General features: G+C 39.5%; 1 protein-coding gene across 1 annotated transcript in view; it reads left to right on the top strand.

The window, feature by feature from the left end:
* The window catches only part of LOC126810664 (pyrokinin-1 receptor), a 64,929-nt gene extending 41,521 nt beyond the window's left edge, over positions 1–23,408 (top strand). Inside the window, exon 2 of the mRNA XM_056098810.1 lies at positions 22,855–23,408. Within this exon, the coding sequence (XP_055954785.1) occupies positions 22,855–23,408 (554 nt within the window). The remainder of the gene's footprint in view (positions 1–22,854) is intronic.
* The last annotated feature ends 3,496 nt before the right edge of the window (positions 23,409–26,904 follow it).

The raw sequence follows: 26,904 nt of genomic DNA on the forward strand, positions 1-26,904 counted from the left end.
TTTAAAAAAAGTTTTAGTTGTCAACTTTTATTGAAGTTCTTAGCTGCTGACATGAATGAACTGCTGGGAGCTAAAAGCTATACCGATTTAATTGACATTTGAAGAGACAATTAGGTGTAACTTTAGTGATGAATCTGCAGGTATTATAACGCATTTGGTCTGCGTTGTGTTGCCTAAGATCCTGTTACTGTCAATTACATCACCTTGGATACTCTTTACAATTAGTTGTCATTGAGATGATATAAAAGATATGGTGGCAGTCCACTCAGTTATATTCAGTCAAATATGCCATCGTATGTTGGGTCACGTTTTGTCATTAAGTGCTAAATAAAAATTCCATCTGAATAAAACCGTTGATATTATAAGAGACAACTAAATCCAAATCAAGGAATTTTACTGGATGATTTGTAATGAAATCAAATAGAGTTTAACGTCCTATATTTCTGAACCTACACTAGGCTAACGAAGACGGGCATACGCAAGGCAGAATGTTATGAGGGATCTTTTGTCTGGATAGCGGGGCTACGGCCTACTCTTTTTTAGAATTCCAACTTCCAGGGTTTATTTTACCTGTATGTCAATGTGTGCACAGGACCTTCCAGACAAATAGACACTGTCCTCGCCTGGCCCCCCGTTCTGCACTACTGACAACGCGAAACCGCGCCGTAGAATCCCGAGTAACTTTCTCAGGCAACACTGGGGGCGAAACCGAGGCCCCTTGGTTTGCGAGCTAGCGACTTACTCACTATTTGCTAGAAAATTCCGACCTTTCACCACGGTGGCTAAATGAGTAAGACGCTGGCTCGCTAACCCGGAGGTCGCGGGTTCGCTCCCTGCATTGCCCGAGAAAGTTCATCGGAATTTTCCAGCGTGGTTTATCCTTGTCGGGGGCGCAGGACAGTGGGCTTGACAATGACAGTTGTCTAGTCGTTCGGGTGGGACGAAAGACCGAAGTCCCGTGTACACATTGGCTCGCTAGCCTGGGGGTCGCGGGTTCGCTCCCTGCATTGGCAGAGAAAGTTCATTGGAGGTTTCCAGCGTGGTATATCCTTGTCGGTGGTACAAGACAGAGGGCTTGACAATGACAGTTGTCGAGTCGTTCGGATGGGACGAAAAACCGAGATACACACTGACTCGTAAAAGATCTCGTGGCAGTTGCAATTCGATATAATTTCCCTCTTAGCACATAGTATGACGTATGCCCGTCTTCATTAGCACAGTCGGGGCAGAACAGTAGGACGTTAACCCCTATTTCAATTAATTTCATTTCAATGTTCCACCTTTATAAAACACCTGTTTGCAAGAAGATGTATATGTCGAAGACTGTGGATAATTCTTTAAATTAGGTTTTATCACAAAAATAAATATCATTTCACTATTCCTATTGTGGTGACTTCAGTATCAACACAGGCAGTGGGAGAAATGGGGTTGGACGTCCAATCGACATCAGCAAGGCCGTTTTGGACTAACATATAGAAGGGGTCTTTAGTAATGGGAGGAAACCAGAGGTAATCCACTCCTTGTCCAGTAGAAGATTGGGATAAAATTGAACCATAAGTTAGTCTCGAAATGACCTAGTTTGTGTCGAGTCGACGTTAAACCCCACTCTCTCTCTCTCTCTCTCTCTCTAGTAAACATCTACATACCCCACAGAAACATACGGTCGAACAGAAATGTTAAGAGGAGTCAAGTACTTCGAGGATTCGGGCGCATTAATAATGCACATGTATTATTAGTATTGTTATGTACTGATTTAGTTTTTTATTTTCTATGCTGAAATGATTGTTGACCTTTATCCAAATGAAATAATGTTGTTCTCGATTTACTAGTTCTACTTGAGAGTTACGTCTAGTATGTTACAGTAATAGTATATAATCTAATACTCAAGTCTCGAGAACAGAAACAGAAAGGTCGTAATTTTTCTGGAAAGACGGGTACTTCCCCGTTTATTAATCAGAAACAGCGTTAACTATATCTCCTGCGATTACTTCATTTATAAATAATAAGTTATAGTTTAAATAAAAATAATAGTAACATAGGTAAAATCGGGTCTGAGAGAAAGAGAGAGGGGGAGAGAGAGAGGGGGGGGTGTTAACGTCCAATAGCCACAAACTACGTCATTTCGCGACTAACATGTGGTTCATTCTATTTCAATAATTCGCTTGTGCGTAGGGGTCTTTAGCAGTGGGAGGAAACCGAAGGACACAGAGAAAACCCACGAGATTGGACAGGCGACCCTACTCCTTGTCACGTAAAACCGGGGATTCGAAACCACGCCAGTTGACTCAATGACAGACCTTATGTTACAGCAGGCACTAGCTAACCATTCGGCCATCCAACCCCCCAAAATCGGGTCTGTAGACCGTTACAATATATTGGGATAGAGCGGCATAAATTTCGGAACGGGATTATCAATCTTATCTCTGATTAAAACAAAACTCGTGGAATATAGAAATCTTCTAGAAAATCTGGTGTTGTATAAAGTTAGAATGTAGAAATCGTCTAGAAAACTGATGTTTATAAAGGTGCAACATAGAAATCTTCTAGCAAATGGGTTTATCATCCGGTCTAATGAAACGGGCATAAGCCATGCTACGAAGGAAATTTTGTCCATACCGCGGCGTTGCCGTCGAATTGCAAGAGTGAACGGAAGCTCAATTGTTTGTCCGAATTTAATGAATTAATATTTTGATGTTGCTTTCCAAACCCCTAGATAAACTTTCTCGCGCAACATCGGGATCGAGACCGGTTTTTGAGTCACTACTCTACTCACTGAGCCACCGTACATGGCGCCAACTATCGTGAAAACATTTAACAAGAAAGAAATCTGTATTCGGCGACTGAAGGTCTGATATTGGGTCTATTCCTGATTATCGAACGTCAGATGTTGTAACGAAGCACGGTTGAAGGATATAATATGAACTGGTATGTTCTCCGTTTAACGTTGTAGCTAGCCAGGTCATCTTTATATGTTATTGTCCAATCGTTCGTGCATGTCGTACTAGCCAATATAAACAGTTTGTCCAATCGTTCGTGCATGTCGTACTAGCCAATATAAACAGTTTATTGAATATTTGATTTCATTTGAGGAGTTTAGTTCGTATTAAGTTGGACCAATAACGTTTCTAATTTATACTCGTTAGACCGTGATATTCGATTAATATGGCGAGGAATGGGGTTTAACGTCCTCTCGACACAAACTACGTCATTTCTGGAGTAAAATATGCTTTTATTTCAATAATTCGCGTGCACGTAGGGTCTTTAGCAGTGGGAGGAAACCGGAGGACCCGGAGAAAGCCAACGGAGTTGGAAAAACGAACCAACTAATTGGCACGCGTTAAACCACAAGACCACACGACCCCTCTGTTAGACCAGATATGATTTTGATAATGTCAACTGGACATTTTAACCAATCTGTCAATCTTTCATCACCATCACCCTATCTCTCTCTCTCTCTCTCTCTCTCTCTCGCTATCTCAAATGTTAATTAAAGAAAGAACGTATTACACCCACGGTACAAAGGTCCGTACCAATAACCAATTCTGTGACAACGCACATTGATTAACAATTTAATTAAAGCCCTCTGTTTTAAGTCTTTCTGTATTAACGTTGGAAATGTTGACAGCCTTAAGACACCGTGTTGTTAATCTGTATAAATGGAGAATTGATCAACTACAAACATTCGAGGTATTAGCAAATAACACGGAATAATCCAATACCCATCGTAATTGAAATCAGCCCACAAGTATTTCCTTGCTTAATTTTCATATAAAATCTTAAATGATTGGGAATTGTATAAGGTCATTCGTGTTGAAAAGTATTAATATGAGTTCAAAGGTTTATCGTATCAAAAATATATGAACGTATTACAGACCATATAGAGCGAATAAAATGGAGTTTAACATCCTACTGTTATTAAGACATCGCTTTAAATGAAATTTGAAGATGTAAATATTTACACAATACTTTAGTGGATAACATTGTGTGTGAAATATCTTTATTTAACGTCCGCTTCCACCGAGGTGTTATCGCAGACAAATAGAGAGAGAGAGAGAAATGGGGTTTAACGTCCACTCGACACAAACTAGGTCATTTCGGGACTAACATATGGTTTAATTTTATTTACATAATTCGCTTGCGCGTAGGGGTCTTTAGCAGTGGGAGGAAACCGGAGGACCCGGAGAAAACCCACGAGGTTGGACAGGCGACCCTACTCCTTGCCACGTACAACCGGGGATTCTAAACCACGCCAGTCGACTCAATTACAGACTTTATGATACAGCGCGCGCACGCTAACCATTCAGCCATCCACCCCCCCCCCTTCGCAGACAAATAGATAACATTATCTTCTTTTTCCTTTTATGCACAGTCTCATAATATTGTATTCTCCATTGCCCTGCCCGTTTCTTAAATTTGCTAGTTTCTTAAATTTTTAATCGAACTATAATATATGCCTTGTTCAAATCGCAAGTCATTTTATACATTAAACAGTTCAGTCATATTCCGCTTAAATTATACATTACCATCCGTATTGAACAAAATGTAAGTAATGTTTTTGATTCGTTTCTGACTTATTATTCAAAGCTTAACATTGATATGATTTACAGTATATATAATTATTTTTAACTGCTATGTATTTATGTATTTAAATTATACTGTGTATATTGATTCGCTAACTTGTTTAAAATTGTAATATTGATAACAATATGTAAAGAGAGAGAGAGAGAGAGAGAGAGAGAGAGGGAGAGAGAGAGATATGGGGTTTAACGTTCACTCGATCCAAACTAGGTCATTTCGGGACTAACATATGATTTAATTTTATTTCATTAATTCGATTGCACGCAGATGTCTTTAGCATCGGGAGGAATCCCGGACAAAACCCAGGAGGTTGGACAGGTGACCCTATTCATTGTCACGTACAAGTGGGGAATCGAACCAATATGTTTAACTAACTAACAAATCGAGAAGATAAAAACGGGGAGTGTGTGATGAGGGAAAGCAGGGTTCCCGCCTATTCGTCCTATAATTCCAATTGTCGTGGGGTTTTGTGGCGTGCACCCAAACATTTTGTGTTCTACCTGGTCAACCAGACAGTGTTCATTGTGTCGCAGTGTTGTATTCTAGGGATTGTAGCTCATTCGATAACTACCGACGATAACTCAGAATAAATAGTTAAAATTTTACTTCTAATAAACGAGTGTCCAGAACTGGTTAACGGTCACAATAACGAGATGGGTATCGTTAGGACGAGCCGATTACCAGATTGAAGCTGAAGAAGAATATTGATCATATATACAAGCTTAGGATTAAAATAATTATATAATAATATATGATCAAAAATGTTGAATTGCACATAAGAAACAGATGTTTAAATATAGAAGATACAATATAAGGAAATATATATCCTTACATTAAGTTTAATCCCAAAGTTTGGTAAGATATCAATTCTGACATCGGTCAATGCTTATTTTAACTAAAATTATATAATACAATATGTACAAAGATACCCTAATAAAATTGCAAGCCCACGCGTCCTGCACCAGGCGATATCTCGGGAACTTGCTTGTTCAACACCGTGATCGAAATCCCCCCCCCCACCATTCCTGGTTGTCCTTTAAGTGCCTTACCTACCAGACCACCATGACACAATTTAACATGCTTGAGTTTGGTTGCATCCGTAACCATTGGTCTCATTTCGATACTTGTGTCTTAGCGCTATTCTCTAACGACTTCGGTTGTCCTTGGGGGGTTGGGTGGCTGAATGGTTAGCACGTGCGCGCTGTACCATAAAGTCTGTCATTGAGTCAACTGGCGTGGTTTCGAATCCCCGGTTGTATGTGGCAAGGAGTAGGGTCGCCTGTCCAACCTCGTGGGTTTTCTCCGGGTCCTCCGGTTTCCTCCCACTGCTAAAGACCCCTTCGCGCAAGCGAATTATTGAAATAAAATTAAACCATGTGTTAGTCCCGAAATGACCTAGTTTCTCTCTCTCGGTTGTCCTTGGCGAAACTGCATTTTCCGTGACAACTTGTATTTTGTTAAGCTAACAGTTGACAACTTTATTGGATCACTACACATAACAATACAATAAAGTAGAATCCCTGCAGACCTTTTCAAACAGGTTCTTAAATGTACGAATTGCGGTATGTCTATGTTTACCTGTTGTCGTAGCATGAAACTTTTAACTCGTAATACCCAACAATCTTATCAGATAACTGATTTGTATTCTGATTGCTAGGAGTGAATTTATTACTGAAGGCACAGATTAAAGTAGCCAAGTCTCTAACTCAATATCATCCAAAGTCTTACACGTTGAAAATATGAATTATTTGTCAATTCAAATCAACATTGATGTTGTGATCTTACCAGGAAAAGGCAGGCTTTTGATATCCAATATATTTAAGACAAAATAATCATTTTACCATTGGTCCTGCAAATACAAACTTTCCACCTGGTTTCTTGCGGCTGGTCTGCGAGCTACCAAACCCTACGACCCGTGCGTGTCCAACACCCGTACGAAGGGTTATGCGCTAGGCTTGATAACAGGGTCATGGTAATGGATGCACTAGCATCAAAAAGCAGAGGTGGAGTTTATTTTGCTTATTTATACTCTGGTCCGTAAAACGCTATAACTTTTATTTGATATTTTTTTTTATTTGTTTCTTGCAATGTGTGTGTAGTTTATCTTATCGGATGTGTTTGTGTGCTATGCGATCCTCCTGCATTAACTTGGTATTCGAATAGTTCTTGTCCTATCATTAATAGAAATAAAACATCAGCTCAACCCAATCTATCATAGTAAGTATGTCACAATCAAAATCATGCAGCTCCTTGAAGCTTTTAATCATCCTCTAAAGATCAACAACATGTCAATATCAAGTACTTCCGGCTAGTAGTCACACACACACACACAGCCAGATGTAACTGGAAAATCGAAATTATCACTGGTAGTAAGTCACGAATATGTGAGTATTGAATTAACCTCCTGCAATCAGATTGGTCCATGTCAACTGGAACAAACACAAACTGATGAGATATTATTGTAAATCTGAGACGGGTAGAATAGTCGAATGAAATGAAATGAAATGGGGTTTAACGTCCTACTGTTCTGCTCCGAACTGGGCTAATGAAGACGGGCATACGCCATACAGTGTGCTATGAGGGAAATTTTGCCCGGACAGCGGCACTACAGCCTACTCTTATATCGAATTCCAACTGTCAAGGGATCTTTTATGTGCACGCCAATGTGTACACGGGACCTCGGTTTTTTGTCCCATCCGAACGACTAGACAGCACTCCTTGTCAGGCCCTCCGTATTGTATCACTGACAAGGGAGAACCACTCCAGAAAATCTGGATGAACTTTCTCGGCTAATGCAGGGATCGAACACCGAATGGTCGAATAGTTAAACGCGCTCGGTTTAGATCATATAGTCTGTTATTTGAGTCACGTGGCTTGCTTTCGATTCCCCGCTTGTACGTGACAAAAAGTAAGATCACCTTTCCAGCCTCGCAGTTTTCTCCCGATTTTCCCTTATATCGAATTCCAAACGTCAAGGGTCCCTTTACGTGCACACCAATGTATATATGGGGACTTGGTTTTTACGTATATATTTAAATAACACACCTAACTGAACAGGTGTAACAACGTAACGAAAATGGACGTAACTTTATATTTTGTTCATGTCATTAACACACAAAAAGTCATGGTGATTAACGATGCTATTTGTAATTACTATATTCAGGACACTACTTGATATCGATTCCAGAATCTTCAGTACTATAACAGCGAGTTGGATGATTGATTGGTGAAGGTCGTGTAGGTTAAATAAATGAGGGTCGCTAATCTGATTGAAATCTGACAAGTGAAGAATTGATCTATCAGAACAGCCTTATATGGCCAAACATAGATTTTCCTTTCATATAACTTAGGTGACATTGAACTTTAGCCTTAAAGCGAGATAGAGAGAGAGAGGGGGTAGAGAGAGAGAGAGAGAGAGAGAGAGAGAGAGATGGCGAGAGAGGGGGGAGGGGTATCCTTATAAAAAAACATTGACAAGTTAGAGAGAGGGGTCCAGGTCCACAAACTACGTCTGTTCGGGACTAACAGTACAACCGAGCCTCATTTCATTAATTTGAATGCGACCCTTCTTCTTGAAACCTCCCTTCACGTGCGTGACTCAATTACAGACCGTATGCTATAAGGCGCACGCGTTAGACCCAGGACCATGTTATTTAAAAAATGTTACACATTGTCGCATGTATGAGGGCGATCATGTCATATCAGTAATCTTTTGCAGTTGGAATTCGATAGAAATGTAGGCCATAGCACCGCTGTCCAGACAAAACGTCCCTCATGGCACACTGTAAGGCGTATGCCCGTCTTCATTAGCCCAGTTTACGAGCAGAACATTAGGACGTTAAACCCCATTTCATTTCATATCAGTAGAATTGTCACTTGAAATAGTATCTGTTCGTGTCTGTCGTTGGTGTTACATCTTGAGAAAAAAAAAAACATGTTGTGTTGCTTTTCAACTGTCACCATGACATTGACACAAATCACCCATGTGGAGAACTGAGACAAATCATAGATGATGCTCATGTTCTCGCCACATTAACTGACTGTAAGGTGTTGAGATGATAATCGCGGGCTTGTCTTGGCTGTCTCCGGTAGCAAAAGATTAATAGACTGGGAAAACAAGAATAGTGGCGGGGGAGAACAATAATGAGCGATATTGTTCCCTAGTGATTTTAGAGAGAGGCTGGATTTTAGATAAACCAATAATCGCAACCGGAAGAGCTTGACAGATGTCGTATATCACTTAAAACCGCCGTTTGTCATTTGCATTTGTAAGATAATATCTGATTGTTCACGACTATATTCATACTAAAATTAATTAATAGATTCTTCGGTTGTACGTGACAAGGAGTAGGGTCGAGTGTCCAACATCGTGGGTTTTCTCCGGGTCCTACGAGCAAACGAATTATTGAACTAAAATTGAACCATATGTTAGTGCCGAAATGACCTAGTTTGTGTCGAGTGGGCGTTAAACCTCATTTCTCTCTCTCTCTCTCTCTCCCTAAAGCCAATCTCTTCCACAGATATACCGGTAAATGTGAAGAATAACTATCCTGGAATATATACAATATTTCTGCTGATGATATACTATTTGGCAGCGATCCAGAACGGAAATTGTGTGTTGATATTTTACACTTTAACAAATAACTCTCTTTTTTAGCATCTAAACAAACATCTATTACGACAATATATTTCCTGTAGCGTGACTTGGCCAGACGCAATTCTTCTCCTACCAAATACAGCTTGTTAACGAAATGTCAAAATATAGAAATCACACAAATTACAACACGTATGACCAATATCTGGGTGATCAACACATGGTGGTATTAATTATTTACATCATTTTGTCTGTAATCATTCATAGCCAGGTCATGGTGGTCAGTTAGTAAGGCGCTGGCACACTTAGGATATTCGTCCATGGTTTCCCCCGAACCAGTGTCTACTCGTTCGGATGGGGGGAGGGGAACCACGTGTGCATGAACGGAAAATAACCAGTGTCTACTCGTTCGGATGTGGGGGGGGGGGGGCACGTGTACATGAACGTAAAAGAACCACCGACAGTTCGAAATCGACGGAAAATAGGTTGAATCGATGATATCGGCATTTGCTCGTATTCATTATCCCATTAAGTTCCGAAAAGGAGAGAGAGAGAGAGAGAGAGAGAGCGAGAGGGAGCGAGAGATGGTTTTACGTCAACTCAACATAGACTAGGTCATTTCGGGACTAATATATGATTTAATATTACTTCTTAGGTTAGAGAGAGAGAGAGGGATAGAGAGGGAGATTGTTTAACGTCAATTAACACAGACTAGGTTTCGGGACTAATATGTAGTTCAATATTACTTCGTGGGTTATCTCCGTGTCCTTCGGTTTCCCCCCACTGCTAAAGACCCCTACGCGCAGACCAATTATTGAAATACAATTGAACCATATGTTAGTCCCGAAATGACATAGTTTGTGTCGGTCGAGTAGATGTCATACCACCCGTACACCGTACACCCCAATCTTCAATGATGTACGGATGTGAAAAAGCAGAACTAGTAATTAACACAACTGTCTCTATTATAGTGAATGATCGATTATTTAATTGACCCTATATTCTTTATTACTTTTAAAAAAATGAAAGAAATGTGGCTTCCCCATTCATATTGTAAGACATTCGTTCTATGATAACTAAGACGTTTGAAGGAAGGGGTGGGGTATGAGGATTTATTTTAATGAACTACTGATATCGAACATACTAAGACGTTTGAAGGAAGGGGTGGGGTATGAGGATTTATTTTAATGAACTACTGATATCGAACATACGTAGAACTTCAGAATGTAATAACGTCCCGGAACATATACTACAGGGCAGCCAGTAGACATGTCGACAGGTTTTTCATTAAATATACTTATGTAAGTTAGTACAGATTGGCAGAACAGCTTTGTTGCTCGGGGGTCAGTCTGCCTTATACACAAGTCAATTTCTACAAGAGATGAAATAAAATTGACTTTGGGTCTGAATTTCAGATTGTCTAAATCTGGCTTGACAGTTACACGTCTTTATTCGCTTTATAAATGAGATAACTTGTCTACCGATTGTATGATAAAACTACACCAATTAACCGGTCTGTTCATTAAAATAAAGGTGACATAGAGATCTCGGGAGTTAATAATACACAAAGACGCCAAGTCCCGGTCCAGTAGACGTTAGAGAGAGAGAGAGAGAGAGAGAGAGAGATGGGGACATTTCGGGACTAACATGTTGTTCAGATTTATTTCATTAATTCGCTTGGGCGTAGTGGTCTTTAGCATAAGTAGTGCGAGGAAACCGAGAAAGAGAGAGAGGGAGGGAGGGGGGGGGGGGGGTGAGGTTTCACGTCAATTCGACACAAACTAAGTTACTTCGAGACTAAATGGCTTGCGCGTATGGGGTCTTTATCAGTGGGGGGTAACCGCGGTGCTCGGAGGAGAAAACCCACGGGGTTTGACAGGCGACTCTACGTATAGTACAACCGGGGAATCGAAATCACGGCAGTTGGCTCAATGACAGACCTTATGATACAACGCGCACCCTCTAACCATCCAATTTTCCTCAGTAGAAGTTAGAATCGTAAAAAAAAGAGAAGAAAAAACATTTAAATTTTATCATTTTAAAAGTGGAACATTGTGTTCCTCCTATAGTAAAAGATCGGGGCCAGACATTATCCACGTGGGTTCGAGCCTGGTGTTGGTCGAGAAAGTTGTTTGGGATTTTCCAGCGTGGTGTCCCACTACTACCCACTAAACAAACTATTAGCTAGGACGAGTGTAGACTCTCAAACGTTGGTCAAGATGAGGATGCGTTATCCATGTCCACATCGGTATGCACATACAGCAGTTACTGACAGTTGCATGGAAATCGATGCAGTGTGGTCAATTCGCCTCTCTACCACTGCACGCTGACCACATAATTAAAGCCATTCACTTATGTTACTGTCTGAAAGGATTTCTTCGATTATGATTAAACTTTTTAATTACAGTCATTATATATGGATATGTGGTTGAAATCACCTCCGGATAAATAAAATCCATTGTACTATTTAATATTCCAGCGAATAAAAAAGTTATCTCTTGACAAATTGAACTCCTTACTAATTTGGCATGGTTTAATGCCAAAATGGAAGCTAATTACGTCACTCATCGAAATAAATAAACCATTTGGTACAAGGGGGTGGGAGCAAGTCTTATCTGTCGAAACGATGTATGGCGCTTTTTACAACAATTCGAATTTTGTGTATGAATAAGTTATTACACACTGCCCCAGTAATGAGTTTTGGCGTTTACCCACGTAAATACGCCCACATTTTACGTCCGTAGTCTGTTATTGTGTTTTAATTACTTGATTAGAGAGTTGAGTTGTGTTTTAATTACTTGATTAGAGAGTTGAGTTGGATGATTTTCTTTTGAACACAGTTACAAAACAAAAAGAACGACATTCATTTTACGGGCCATACTTTCACCCTTAAATTCCTTTAATAGTTCTTGGTGAAGTAGAGCAGTCCTATCAATTAACCTCGTCATGTTGCAATAGCCGAGGTAATTGCCTGCAAATAAAAATAAAAATAACCGACGTCATTGATATATACTCTTAGAGTCTATTTTATTTGTATGACTTCATTCATCCATGGGGGGTTGGATGGCCGAATGGTTAGCACGCACGCGCTGTATCATACGATCTGTCATTGAGTCAACTGGCGGGGTTTCGATTCCCCGGTTGTACGTGACAAGGAGTAGGGTCGCCTGTCCAACCTCGTGGGTTTTCTCCAGGCCCTCCGGTTTCCTCCCACCCCTACGCGCAAGCGAATGATTGAAATAAAATTAAATCATGTGTTAGTCCCGAAATGACATAGTTTGTGTCGAGTGGACTTTAAACCCCATTTCTCTCTCTCTCTCTCTCTCTCTCTCTCTCATTCATCCATAAATACCAAGAATTATGAACAAATCGGTTTCCTTCACCGCCCACAGGTTTAATGATCAACATAATAGTTCCATTTCAATTATCTGTGTATATTTCCATTGCGCAAGAGGTGTTTACAATTTTATAACCGTGGGTCTCCGTAACATAATTATGATTACGAAATCCCGGCCTCATTTTAAAATTCACAGGACAATATATCCATACGATGGCACTGCCATTTATTTATTAAATCACCCGTTAAGTTAACTTTTCATAGATAATTTTTGTCACGAGTACGACTCCATTTTAAAATCCGTGGCGAATATGGAATTTTCCGATGACATTGCGTAGATCGCGACCACGCCAAGCAAGCCTTTTACTTCTATTGCCGTATAATTGTCGCATGTCATATGAGGTATTGTATACTACTAATTTGGCACGAGATTTTCGTACGATCTGAATAAAAAACAAAACCTGATAATACGCGCATTCTGCAATGCTTCATTTGACAAGAATTTTTGTCTATAAAGACGATAAAGGATGTAGGCCCCAAGTTCACAAAGCATTTTCAGACTTCAGTTGAGAATTTACTCAAAATTGTTCGCCTTATTGTAAGTAAAATATAATCATTTATAAAACTTTTGTTGTTTTAATGTATCAAATACATCAATAAGAAACTATGTGTTTCTGGATCAAAGATATTTCTCATAAACAGTGAATGAAAATTGACTAATTTATTCTGGAATGAACTTACAATTGACATTATCGAGAAGCGGTGACCTTTTTTCATATCTTTTGTGGGAATCATAAACTTTCAAAATGGATTAATAACCGTACGGCATAGCAACCAGAAAATACTTTCCATTTCTGTGAAATTCATAGAGCATGCTAGAATCCGTTATGAAATACGAACTTTAATTATGAAATAAAGTGGGTGTATTTATAAATTGTAGCCAGGATTGTAAACTAATTGATGATAGTAGTGCAATAAGATCAACAAGTGCCGTTGTTTTTAAATGAGATTATTGATTTTTTTCAAAAAGATTTTCTCAACATCTTGTTAGTTTTTATCATTTTATGTGTTTGAAATAGCTTTATTTAACGTCCGCTTTCAGCGAAGTGATATCGCAAACAGTTGCATGTTATATGTACAAAGCGAGTTGTTTATTTAGCGAAAAGAATTGAAAGGATGTATAGATCGAATAAAGAGAGAGAGAGAGAGAGAGAGAGAGAGAGAGCGAGATGGGGGTTTAACGTTCACTCGACACAAACTAGGTCATTTCGTTACTAACACACGGTTCATTTTTATTTCAATAATTCGCTTGTGCGTAGGGGTCTTTAGCAGTGGGAGGAAATCGGAGGACCCGGGGAAAACCCACGAGGTTGGACAGGCGACCCTTCTCCTTGTCACGTACAACCGAGAACGAATAAAACAAATCATGACTGACGATAACAGTTATATAGCGTGTGCTGTAAAAAAAGGGTACAAATAGAGACTAACATAGACATTTTACGACAGACTGGACAACACGAACAGTTGATAAAACAAGACACGAATATTTAGACAGTTAAACATAGAATGTACATATATATTTATAGAGTCATTTGTATCGGTCTGGTCGATTTGTCCGGTTGAATGGCAGGGCGGTGCAACCCTTCCTTGTGACTTGTTGGGGAGTGTGGGGTCTGGTTCATTCTCCATTCCATCTGATCTTTCTTGCCCGGTATGGTTGTTGATTTCATCTTCGTTGAACTGTTGTTCGTTCCTTTGCTGATGGTTCTCCATGGAACAAGAGATAGAGAGAGATGGGGGAAATGGGGTTTAACGTCCACTCGACACAAACTAGGTCATTTCGGGATTAACATGGTTTAATTTATTTACATAATTCGCTTGCGCGTAGGGGTCTTTATCAGTGGGGGGAAACCGGAGAACCCGGAGAAAACCCACGAGGTTGGAGAGAAACAAAAGAGAGTATCCGACCTTACAATAATCTTGTCCGGTATGGTTGTGGTCATTTTATCATTTTTATCACAGTATATGTCAACCTGTACCCCCCCCCCCCCTCAAACACCGTACGATTACTACGCTCATCACGTGACTTGCGCAATAGTTTAATAAACTATGTCAAAAATACAAGCAAAAACAAAGACTTTCCAATTAAAGGATAACCTTTTTATTCGTTTAGATATTGAATTGTACAATGGATTTTATTCGTTTAGATATTGAATTGTACAATGGATTTTACTTCACCAGAGGTAATTTCAAACACAAAGACAAGTTTATAATAACCATAAGCGAAGAAATCAGTTTAAAATCTTGGACGGTTCATTACCACACGGGGGTTGGATAGCTGAATGGTTAGCGTGTGCGCCCTGTATCATAAGGTCTGTCATTGAGTCAACTCGCGTGGTTTCGATCGCCCGGTTGTCAGTGACAAGGAGTAGGGTCGCCTCTCCATCCTCATGGGTTCTCTCCAGGTCCCCCGGTTTCCTCCCACTGCTAAATACCACTGCGCGCAAGCGAATTATTGAAATAAAATTGAACCATATGTTAGTCCCGAAATTCGCAAACATCTTTCTATTCGTTAGCCGATGTTGCACATGTGAGTGTCCACGATAGTTTTGATTTCGAGTTAAAATGTTCTTTATGATCTGTATTTATAACCCAATAATACTACTGTATCGTGTTAAAGCTGCAATTTACTGTAATATTATTGTAAACGTTATAATTATAACAAGAGAAGGATGGAGATCATTGGAGAGAGAGAGAGAAGGGGGGTGGGATTTAAAGTTCACTCGACACAAACTAGGTCATTTCGGGACTAACATATGGTTCAATTGTATTTCTATACTTCGCTTGCGCGTAGGGATCTTTAGCAGTGAGAGGAAACCGGAGGACCCTACTCCTTGTCACGTACAACCGGGGATTCGAAACCACGCCAGTTGACTCAATAACAGACTTAATGATACAGCGCGCACGTGCTAACCACTAAGCCATCCACCCCCACCCCCCCCCCTCGAGATAATTGGAAGGGAGCCACGGTAGCTCAGTGGGTAGGACGTTGGCTGGCTATAACCTGGAGGTCCCGTATTCGAGAAAGTTTGTTGGGATTTTTGGGCGTGGTTACCCCTTGTCAGTAGTGCAAGATGAAGGGTCTGACAAGGACATCTGTCTAGTAGTTCGGACGGGACGAAAACCGCGGTTCCGTGTACACATTGGCGTGCACTTGAAAGACCCCGTGGCAGTTGGAATTCAATAAAAGAGTAGGTCATAACGCTGCTGTTCGGGCAAAAATTCCCTCATAGCACACTGTGACATATGCCCGTCTTCATTAGCCCAATCGGGGCAGAAGAGTAGAACGTTAAACCCCATTTCATTTCATGGTCATTATAAAAACAAACTAAAAAGCTTTCTGTACAATCATTCTTTAAGGCAGACAAAAATTCCAAATTATTCCAGTTCCTCAGTAGGGCGCATTTTATTGTGTAACTGGAGGGGAAAAAACGCATAGCAGGATTCTGGTTAAGAATGGAAAATAAAGACAGTCAAATTCCGGTATAGCACGCGACCCCTCTCCAGGACGTGCGGTCGTTAAAATCAACCGCAATAACAAAATAAATCGGACAATTATGTTTTGGTTTTGTTTAGCTAAGCCTACCAAAGGCTACAAGTATAGCGTTGTCATTTCAGAGTAATTTTAAGTTCGTCCTTTAATCAGATTTCAAGCGCGGGTAGGAATATTCCAATTACAGTCTAACGTCAAAAAACTTTATTTAAGTTTTATCATGTATTCTTTAAGTAACACTTTCTGTGCACCGAACGTTCTTGATTTTTTGCTTTTTAGCCGTTGTAATAAAACTCGCTGACTTTTCCCCCGCTGATTTAAAACATGGAGGAACGTGAAGCGCCATCAAATGTTTTATTCACCGCTCGCCATTAACGATACTTCACCTTAATGGCAAATAAAAGGTAATAACATCAAACACTCGAAATCCTTCTCCATCTATTTTACGTGAATGTGAATACTGCACGACATTTCTTAATAAAGCGAGAGAGCGAGACGCAGAGTGAGAGAGAGAGAGATGTGGTTTAACGCCAACTCGACACAAACTAGGTCATTTCGGGACTAACATATGTTTCAATGGGAGGAAACCAGAGAACCCGGAGAAAACCCACGAGGTAGCGGGCAGTCGACCCTACTCCTTATCACGTACAACGGGGGATCGAAACCACGCCAGTGGAGTCCATGGCAGACCTTATGATAGATACTGCGCTCACGTGCTAACCATTCGGCCATCCAACACCTTCTCTTTAAAAATCGGGTTCTGTTGGAAAGTGTATATAGCCTAAAGTCAGTGGCATTTAGGGATGGTGGTGAGTGGACCGGGAGACGGCACCACGCATCCATTTTACTGAAGAGGGGGCAGGAGACATCCAGCCAATGAAAGAAATACAAATTAAGTTCTCTTTGTGATTGTTCACTACAGATCTAAACATTTCGCGAAAACTCTTAAAGAGATTTGAATATCCAGACATTTGATTTGATGTTTAATCAAGGTCAAAAGATCATCATAGATTGCTAAAAATCGTCACGAAACAAACCCTCTTAGTTTTAAGAACCATGTAGACATCAGAGAGAGAGAGAGAGAGAGAGAGGGGGGAAAGAGAGAGCGTTAGAGGGGGGGGGCATCCTTATATTGACAAACATTGACAAGGGACTTAATGACAAATCTTAAGATCTATAACGCACGCCTTAGAACCCTTGACCACAGAACTCCCAGAATACATATATAATACGCTAGCAGACTGTAGTTTACACAATTCCCTTAATACAACATGCCGGATATTATTCACCGGTCAAATCACATCAAATCGAAAATTATATTTTGATCGATGGACAGCGATGGTAGTGTAGACATGTCTCTTTGAGGGATGTTAGAGTTAATTGAGTGTCTGTGAGGTTGATGTTTTTAATAAATGTCAATATGCTTAGCGATAATCTTATTATACATTTAACATGTTGTACACAATACCTACAGGGCAGCGTAAACCACTTAACACGTCGTGCTAATTGACCATTTTAACACACCAAGTACTTCATTTAAACTTTCCATTATAAATAAAGTGGTCTATTATAATTATCATTAATTAACCACTTTGCATTAATCTGTTATACCTACCGCTTAAATAAGAATTCTTTTATTAAACATACATTATGACGTCACATTAATAATGACGTCATTGTATTAATCATATTAAACATACATTATGCAAGAGCTAATCTGTCTATTGCAGGTCTTTCTTAAGGACTGAAATGTTATCTAAATTATTAATTAGACATTAATCAACTTATCCAAAACTGGATAATCGAGACAATGTCTTTCTTTTTTTTTTGATTGTACCGACTTTAGTAATGATGATCGAGGCTAGGCCTAAAATTCAAAAGCTATCATCTCGGTTCAGAGTGGATCAATTTTCAGAAAATTCCCTTTACATTATCTAGTTTTTCACTATTATAGTGAGAACTGCCAGCTCTTTATCTAATCTCCCATAATGCCTCTTTATATATGCATTTTTTAGATATATAGCAGATCGTTCTTACTATAATATAGTTCCGAAATAGATAATGCAAAATAAATATTATTGAAAATTTCAGTCAAATTACTTCATTCTGAGCGAAGTTATCACTGATTGAAGTTTTGGCAAGATGTAGCATAGCTTGTTTATTATGTCAGTAACGGGTACTTGCTAATCGCGCCCACGTCTCCATTCAACGTGTTTCAGTCCGTTTAAAACCCCGCCATCCGATAATCTAGAGAGTTAATTATGGGCTTGCAATGGGCATAAATAAAGACTTGAAATAAGAAAAAATTAGCTTTTACATGATGCATATTTTAGAAAAATAGTCACCATAAAGTGTCATATTGTAAGCCAACTAACTACTTTAAATGAACAATTATGATAGCTTAAAGATACATTATGGGAGATAAGATAAAGAGATGGCAGTTCTCGCCATAATAGTTAAAAACTAGATAGTGTAAATGTAATTTGCTGACAATTTCAGTCAAATTGATCCACTATGAGCCGAGAACGAAGCGGGTGAAATTTTCGCATAGTCTCGGTCATCATTACTAAAATCATTAATATAAACAGCATAGTCTCGATTATCCATTGTTTTGATTTAATTATCAATAACCGTTAAGCGGCATATATGAATCTAATCCAGCCAACATCGAAGGCTAGCCTTGACATCGAGAGTTTATTATGGTCTGGATAAGTTAATTAATGTCTAATTGATAATTTAGATAACATTTCAGGCCTAAAGAAAGATTTGTAATAAGCAGATTTTGCTCTTGCATAATGCATGTTTAAACAAATGTAATGCATCTATACTGGGCGACTGGGAAGTTAACCCGATTCATTCTACAGTGAACGAGCTACTTAAAATATCATCTAAATGGTCATAATTTAATGAATAAAACATGGTGTTTAATGATTACCACCTGATTAAACTATTTATGTTGTTTCCAATACAACCTATAACCACTCTATAGCATTTGTTTATAAATATTAATCGACTGTTCAACCTCTGGTTTCCTCCCACTGCTGTACACCCCTGCGTGCAAGCGAATTGTTGAAATAATATTGAAGCAAATGTTAGTCCCGAATTTACCTAGTTTATGTCGAGTGGACTTTAAACGCGCTCTCTCTCTCTCTCTCTCTCTCTCTGGGGGGTTGGACGGCTGAATAGTTAGCGTGCGCGCGCTGTATCATAAAGTCTGTCATTGAGTCGAATGACGTGGTTTCGAATCCCCGGTTGTACGTGACAAGGAGTAGGGTCGCCTGTCCAAGTTAGTGGGTTTTCTCCGGGTTTTCAGTGTATGATATAACATTTCAGTGTCTATAAGTATAGCAAAAAAGACGATAAAAAGACAACAATGTTATACGGAACTTTTCCGTATGAAAGCTGTTCGATACGTGCTGTCGTATCCGTGTACCGTATCACGTATGAGAAATACAAAAACATTGATGACGTCACAGGCACAATCCACACGAATACGCGATACGAAGCAGAAATTTACGCTTGCCAAAAGTCTCTATTGTTTCAGAGTCTACATCCGTCCTAGCTAATTAAAAGTTTGCTTAGTGGGTAGTGGGCCACCACGCTGGAAAATACCAAACAACTTTCTCGACTAACACCAGACTCGAACCCACGTGGATAGTGACTGGCCCCGATCTTTTACTATAGGAGGAACACAATGTTCCACTTTTAAAATGATAAAGTTTAAATGTTTTGTTCTTCTCTTTCTTTAAAATACTAAGGAGCTTGATGGTCGGATGGTTAGCGCGTCGTTTCGATTCCCCAGGTAATACGTGGCAAGGAGTAGGTTCGCCTGTTCAACCTCGTCGGTTTTCACCGGGTCCTATGGTTTCCTCCCACTGCTATAGGCCCTATGCACAAGCGAATTATTGAAATAAAATTACGCCATATGTAAGTCCCGAAATGACCTAGTTTGTGTCGAGTGGACGTGAAATCCCATCTCTCTCTCCCTCCCTCCCTCTCTCTCTCTCTCTCTCTCTCTCTTTATAAATATTAAGGCTCGATTTCACTTGGCATAAAAGGATGAAATTCGATTTCAACCGAACGATATCGTATTTAATCTTCAAATGGCATTTAGTAACTGAGAAACACATGTACAGAACACGATGGTTTCATTCCAAAAGTACGACGTTTCGATAACGCTAACAATAAGTTGATACTTGTCGAAACGTCGTACTTTTAGAATTAAATCACTGAGTGTTTCCCCATAAAAATTGTGTTCTGTTAGATATCTCATTTCTTCCACCGAGTATTTCCTTCACGACGGATTATTTCTAAATGCCACGAGGGCATTCGATAATAAAATAACGTCTTTAACTGGCTTGTAAAATTATTACTGTGTTTCTGGAAGACACTCAGAATGGTGATATTATTACCCCTACATTAAAAAGATTAATTTGAAAACGTTTTTCGGCCATATATTTTTTGGGTAGAGAGTACCTTTGCTTTTTGACGTTCTCATATTTCTTATTTAGCTTCCATTCTGAAATAATCCCTGCATTGGACGAGGTAGTTCATTGTGATTTTCCGACGTAGTTTCACCTTGTCAGTGGTGCATGACGGACGGCCTGACTAGGACAGCTGTCAAGTCGTTCGGATGGGGCGAAAAGTCAAGGTCCCGTGTATACTTTGGCGGGTACCTAAAAGCTCTCTTAGCATTTTGATACAGGACGGAGGGCCTGTAGGCGTTTGCTCAATGCGTCCCAACGCTTCCCTACACACACCAATAATCTTCTTTTCCCCCAAAACAGTGACAATACATTTAGAGGAAAATACAGTTTATTGACATCAATACTGGAAGGTACACCTATCTAGGAGACGTAATTTTAGATATAGACGGAGTATATTGGAGACGATTAACAAGTTGTCTACTACCAAGATTCCAAAACAAGTTTATAATCAGAGAGTACCACAGAACGGCTTGTACTATTTAAAAGGACGAAAAAACGAGGTCCCGTGTACACATTGCCGTGCACGTAAAAGATCCCTTGGCAGTTGGAATTCGATATAAGAGTAGGCCGTAGTGCCGCTGCCGGACAAAATTTCCCTCATAGTACACTGTATGGCGTATGCCCGTCTTCATTAGCCCAGGTTAGGAGCAGAACAGTATTACGTTAAACCCCATTTTATTTCATTTCCATTCTGAAAATATCAGTGACAAATGGAATTCGATGTAGCGTAAACCCGTACCTATGTCATCACATTGGTTACCCTGCTACTTCTAGGATGTTTGGCAGACATGCGCTTTATCTTCCCGCCGTTTTAATTTCCCTTTCTCTGAATTAATCCACCGCCATCTCGAACGAGAAATGCCTGTTTACTCATAATCTGTCAATTTAAACGCGAAGGGGTCTAATCTCAACTAATACCTCATACTGCCCTTGGCTCTCGTTTTGTACTCGAAGCTTGACGAAGACACAATCAGTTAATCTTAACAATTACGCTTAATGTGGTTGATGCAAAGCCAGGAGAGAGAGAGAGAGGGGGGGAGAGAGAGGGAGAGAGAGAGAGAGAAAGGGGGAGAGAGAGAAAGGGGGGAGAGAGAGGGGGAGAGAGAGAGAGAGAGAGAGAGAGAGAGAGAGGGGGGGGGGGGGAGTTTAGTGCCTACTAGACACAAACCAGATCATATCGGAACTAATGTATTGTTCACTTTTATATCAATTCCTCCTATCGCGGGTAGAGGTTGTGGCAGGAAACCGGAGGACCATACGAAACCCTATTGGGTTGGGCAGGCGACCCTACTTACGCATTATCACGTACAAGCGGGGCATAGAAACACCACCACTAGACCCAATAACCTACCATGATCTAACACGTAATTGAAATTTGCCACAAATATCACATACTATATTAATCTTAAAAAACAACGAATGAAAAGTAACAGGTTATACATACATTATATGGAATTGTCACTTCTAATAATAAATTGTTTCAATGGTATTTTGTAATTGAACTGGAATATACAGGTCACAATTCTATGGAAAAAGTATTACTGCTTGATAATGACTAGAGAAGCCTAGTCGCTCAGTAATAAGCAGTACTTGTATTCCATATAATTGTGACCAGTATATTCTAATAGTAATTTGTTTGAGACTAAATGTACTCTATTTTACCGAGATTTCGTCCAATAGTTTGGATGCAGCTATGGCGGGTGTAGCGCCAGGCAGGGTAAGCTTACTCTTCCGGACACCTGTTACCACTGTTTGTCGTGTATTTTGTACACGATGAACAGTCCATTAGCTGATTACACTATTTTGCCTATGCCGTTCTTTTGGGACTTCGAATTTTGTGTGATGGTTTGGATTGTTCGTACTTGGTTTTATTTTATATATATATATATATATGTGTGTGTGTGTGTGTGTGTTTGGTTTAATGATCTAGAGCGAGACATTAATTAATGTATCTGAATAGTGCATGAAGACCATTAAAAAACGTAAAATACAGACACTATCCCGCATGTACATTTTAGTGAAATCGTCACGTGGGTCCAATATGTCAGCTAGTATAAATAATGCACGATTGGCAAGTTGCTCGTACCAGCGTTTGAAATAACGGTACGCCAACATCAACGGGTGCTGTCACGACTGTATTTTAAGCATCATGACCGAAAAGGGTAACGCATAGTATTTTGAAGAGAATAAAATAGGCTATAATTCCATGGTATTGAATCCCAATCAGTAAGGAATTCGTCCATTTTGTAAATTCTTCATCAACATTATATTATAAGCTATTTAACGTTTTTTTTTCTATTTTCAGGCCTTCCCCCGGAACTGTACAGCGTCTGGGAAGCGTATCCATGGAGATTTGGCGAGGCCTTTTGTATCTTTAAATCATTCTTCTCGGAAATGACATCATACGCGTCTGTGTTGACCATCACTGCCTTTACAGGAGAACGTTATGTCGCTATCTGTTATCCCATCAAATCACAGACCTTTTCCAACTTACGACGCGCTGTTCGTCTAATATTTATCATCTGGTTTGTGGCTTGTATTTGTGCGCTACCTTTTCCTATTCACACACGACTATTCTACTACTTAAAATATCCAAATACAACCCAACCTATTTCCGAATCCCTACAGTGTAACATTCCGCTAGAATGGATAGACTACATGAAGTCCATGTTTCAGATTTCATCGTTTGTATTTTTTGTGCTGCCAATGGGGATAATTTCCATCATGTACATCCTGATCGGATTAACTCTCAAGCGATCCCACTTTAACAAGAACTCGGCAGATGATTTCTGTAAACTTGAAGCTAAAGAAGCAGCTAGAAATGCTGTTATTAAAATGTTAGGTAAGTATAGCCAGTAGACAGGTGTTTATTTTACTGAAAGTACATGAAGTTACTTAAATTAACCCCTCTAGCCCTGCCCAGTTATTTCATTGATTGACCCCCCACCACACACACCACCATAAGTAGCTTAAATCTAGAATTAAATCAAATCCGATAGCCGGTAGACAGGTGTTTATTACAAAGTTCTCTCATGCCTGCACAGTTACTTAAATTAAATTAAATCCCCTGAGAAGATTCCTCTTTCACAGAATTCTGTATCTTGTAATCCTTTAATATACATTCCCGCGTACAAACTGGGTGATTTAATGGTATATATAGACTAAAACATATTTAAACTAATTAATTTGTCATAATTTTGCTTCAAATCCTTCCCAAACATTGTAATTGCGAAGGAATGCCCTGCTATAAAAATTCGATCAAACCAGGTCATGTTTGTACATCAAGCGCTCAATGTTCGCGTGTGACCTTTGACATCACGCGTGCAGAAATTCCTAATCGTCGGGCTGTTGATTAGGGGAACCCTTACATTTTTGTCCTGTATATGCTCCATGAGTGTTTTTCGGGGAATCCAGTATTTTTCTAGTAAGATTGGATATCTCCATTTTCCATATATGCCAAAATTGACGTACTTTTATTGGAAATAACTTCCCGATAAATACTTTTCTGGGAACCCATCTTTAAGACAAAAATGTATGTACATTAACAGTTTAATATGTGTTTTGTAATCTAATATAAGTTTAAAGGATTACAATTCCAAATGGGTTAATCAAAATTAAATTAAATTAAGTTTCGCGCCATCTTGATCTTGGCTATCTTCATAAGTTGTTGAACCTTTAGGTAGTTTCGCTTTATGATGTACAAAAAATAGCAAAGTGGATCTTCACTCTGAGATACGCCCACGATAGTCGGCCATGAAATAATAAAAACAGATAAATCGAATTTAAAAAAAACTCGGGACAGCTGAACAATAATTCATGTTCTGGAGTGGCAAACACCAACCGATTCTGAAATTCGAGTGTCTGTATTGCGTGTACACCTGTAGGAAGAGAGACGATGGAGCGACAATATATTATCCCCACGTGTGGGGGTGTTTAAAACTTTTCTGGCATTTATAGAACATGTGGTCGTGAAACGCTTCAGACAAATGGCAACATGAAACACAAATCTGTAAAAAGTGAAAATAAACAAGCTTATGGTTGAATGTTCTTAAAAACAAATTGTTTTACTAATAAGTTCGATTTAATATAAATTAGCGGTTGAACCGGCGTAGCACGGGTTTAGCTATGAACTGAAGTAAAATAACTCCTAAACGGAAATGGGGATCACGTGACTAAGTGGGTAAGACGCTGGCTCGCTAGCCTGGAGGTCGGGTGTTCGATCTCTGCATTGGCCGAGAAAGTTCATCCAGATTTTCCGGCGTGGTTTCCCCTTGTCAGTGATGCAGGACGGAGGGCCTGACAAGGACTGCTGTCTAGTCGTTCGGATGGGATGAAAAACCGAGGTCCCGTGTACACATTGGCGTGCACGTAAAAGATCCCATGACAGTTGAAATTCGATATAAAAGTAGGTCGTAGTGCCGCTGTCCGGGCAAAATTTCCCTCATGACACACGGTATGGCGTATGCCCGTCTTCATTAGCCCAGTTCGGAGCAGAACAGTAGGAAGTTAAACCCCATTTCATTTCATTTCCTAAACAGGAAGTGGTACTCCATCGCCACCAGGACTATGTTACTCCCCGGTCCGAGCTACCCCTATTATACACCAAATTTCAGCCTCGCAGCACAGCCCTAGTGTAGGCCGCCAATACACAAACGACAGTCACGAATATTGATATATATTTTCCACACAGTTATAAATTTACCACGGTACTTAAAAATTGATATTTTAGAATAGCAAACGATTGAAAATAAAAGCTAATCATGGGGAATGGTTATGTGCAAATTGTTCGTAAAATTGTGAATTTCGTCACTCTTTATATTCTTAATAACGAACCAATAAACATTATTTCCTTCGTTTCCCTGTTAATTTACACTTCAAATCGTCTTTAATTTACTTGAAAGACAAAATCGATGAAAATCTTCCCGCCAATTACTCAAGTTAATTTCTACTTCAAAGTTGCTATTTTTATCTATACAAACCTGGTGGAACTATCGGTAAAGACGAATAAAACAATTTACTTCTACGACAGTGTTAATCGACACCATGTTTAATGCGTTTGTCCAATCCAATAGGATAAATGCAAAGGGCGGAAACCTGGTGGCTGTGGATTGCTTGTAGGTATAGTCTGAACTAGGATTAGGCCTTAGAAAACTATTGTAATGTCGTTCGCTGTGAATTTGTTTGAAGCTTAGATGTGATGCCGCCGAATAAAATCCTTTAAACCAATATACTTATCACGTAAAATAATATCAAAGAATGTAGCCTCGATCAATTAATAAAGAATGTAGCCTCGATCAATTAATCTTCGTAACATAATTATTACCGTCAAACAATACAGAGAGAGAAAGAGAGAGTAGAAATATGTTTGCTAGTTTGTACATTATTTCCAGTGCGGTATTGAGAGGGAGAGAGAGAGAGAGAGAGAGAGCTTAATGCCCACTCGACACAAACTCGGTCATTTCGGGACTGACATATGGTTCAATCTTATTTCATTAATTCGCTTGCGTGCGCGTAGGGGTCATTAGCAGTGCGAGGAAACCGGAGAACCCGTAGAAAACCCACGAGGTTGGACCCTAACGCTTCACCTTGTCACGAACAAGCGGGGAATCGAAACCATGCCACTTGACTCAATGACAAACCTTATGATGCAACGCACACTCTTTAACCACCACCCACACATCCCACCCCGCACCAATCCACTGACTTAGCGAATATTGATGGATTGTCTTGTGGGGGAGTTCACATCTATTCATATCAAGTAATTCATTCATGAAATACGACAGTTTGGTAAAAGTTTCCAATACTTCTTTTGAGTTTTTACTAGCTTGTGCAATGATTCGTAGAAATCTTTGTTAAAGTGGCACAGGAAGACTTGCATCAATAAATTTGAAAAAAATATAAAAGTGCCTAATATATATTTACAATATTTACTAATTTTATAATTGAAAGGTCAGTGTAATTTTATATAATTCAATATGTTTTGGGATATTGTCTATCGGCATCAAGCAATGCTAGAGTAGATTTGTGGAAAATCTAAGCCGAGGTATATGTTTGAAATATGATTATAGTAGTTACTTTACGAACGTCTCTCGTCGAACGATGTACTCTGACAGTTCCTATCCTTCCCTATATACATGTAGCTGCAATATGAAAATACCGCTCTTCCCAACCTCTGTTCTAGGGCTATTTTGGAATCCGTGATTCTTCTTTGTCCGCCAAAGGAATCATTTCTTGCCACAATTGACACAAATTTGTAATAATTTAAGACATAATGTCGAGATTAAAAACATACAAAAAAAACGTTTGAACTGATTAGCCATTAGGTGACTCGAACATGCGCAGACTGCATGTTTAT

This window comes from Patella vulgata, chromosome 2 (assembly GCF_932274485.2).
Source record: "Patella vulgata chromosome 2, xgPatVulg1.2, whole genome shotgun sequence".
In the NCBI taxonomy this organism is placed as follows: domain Eukaryota; kingdom Metazoa; phylum Mollusca; class Gastropoda; family Patellidae; genus Patella; species Patella vulgata.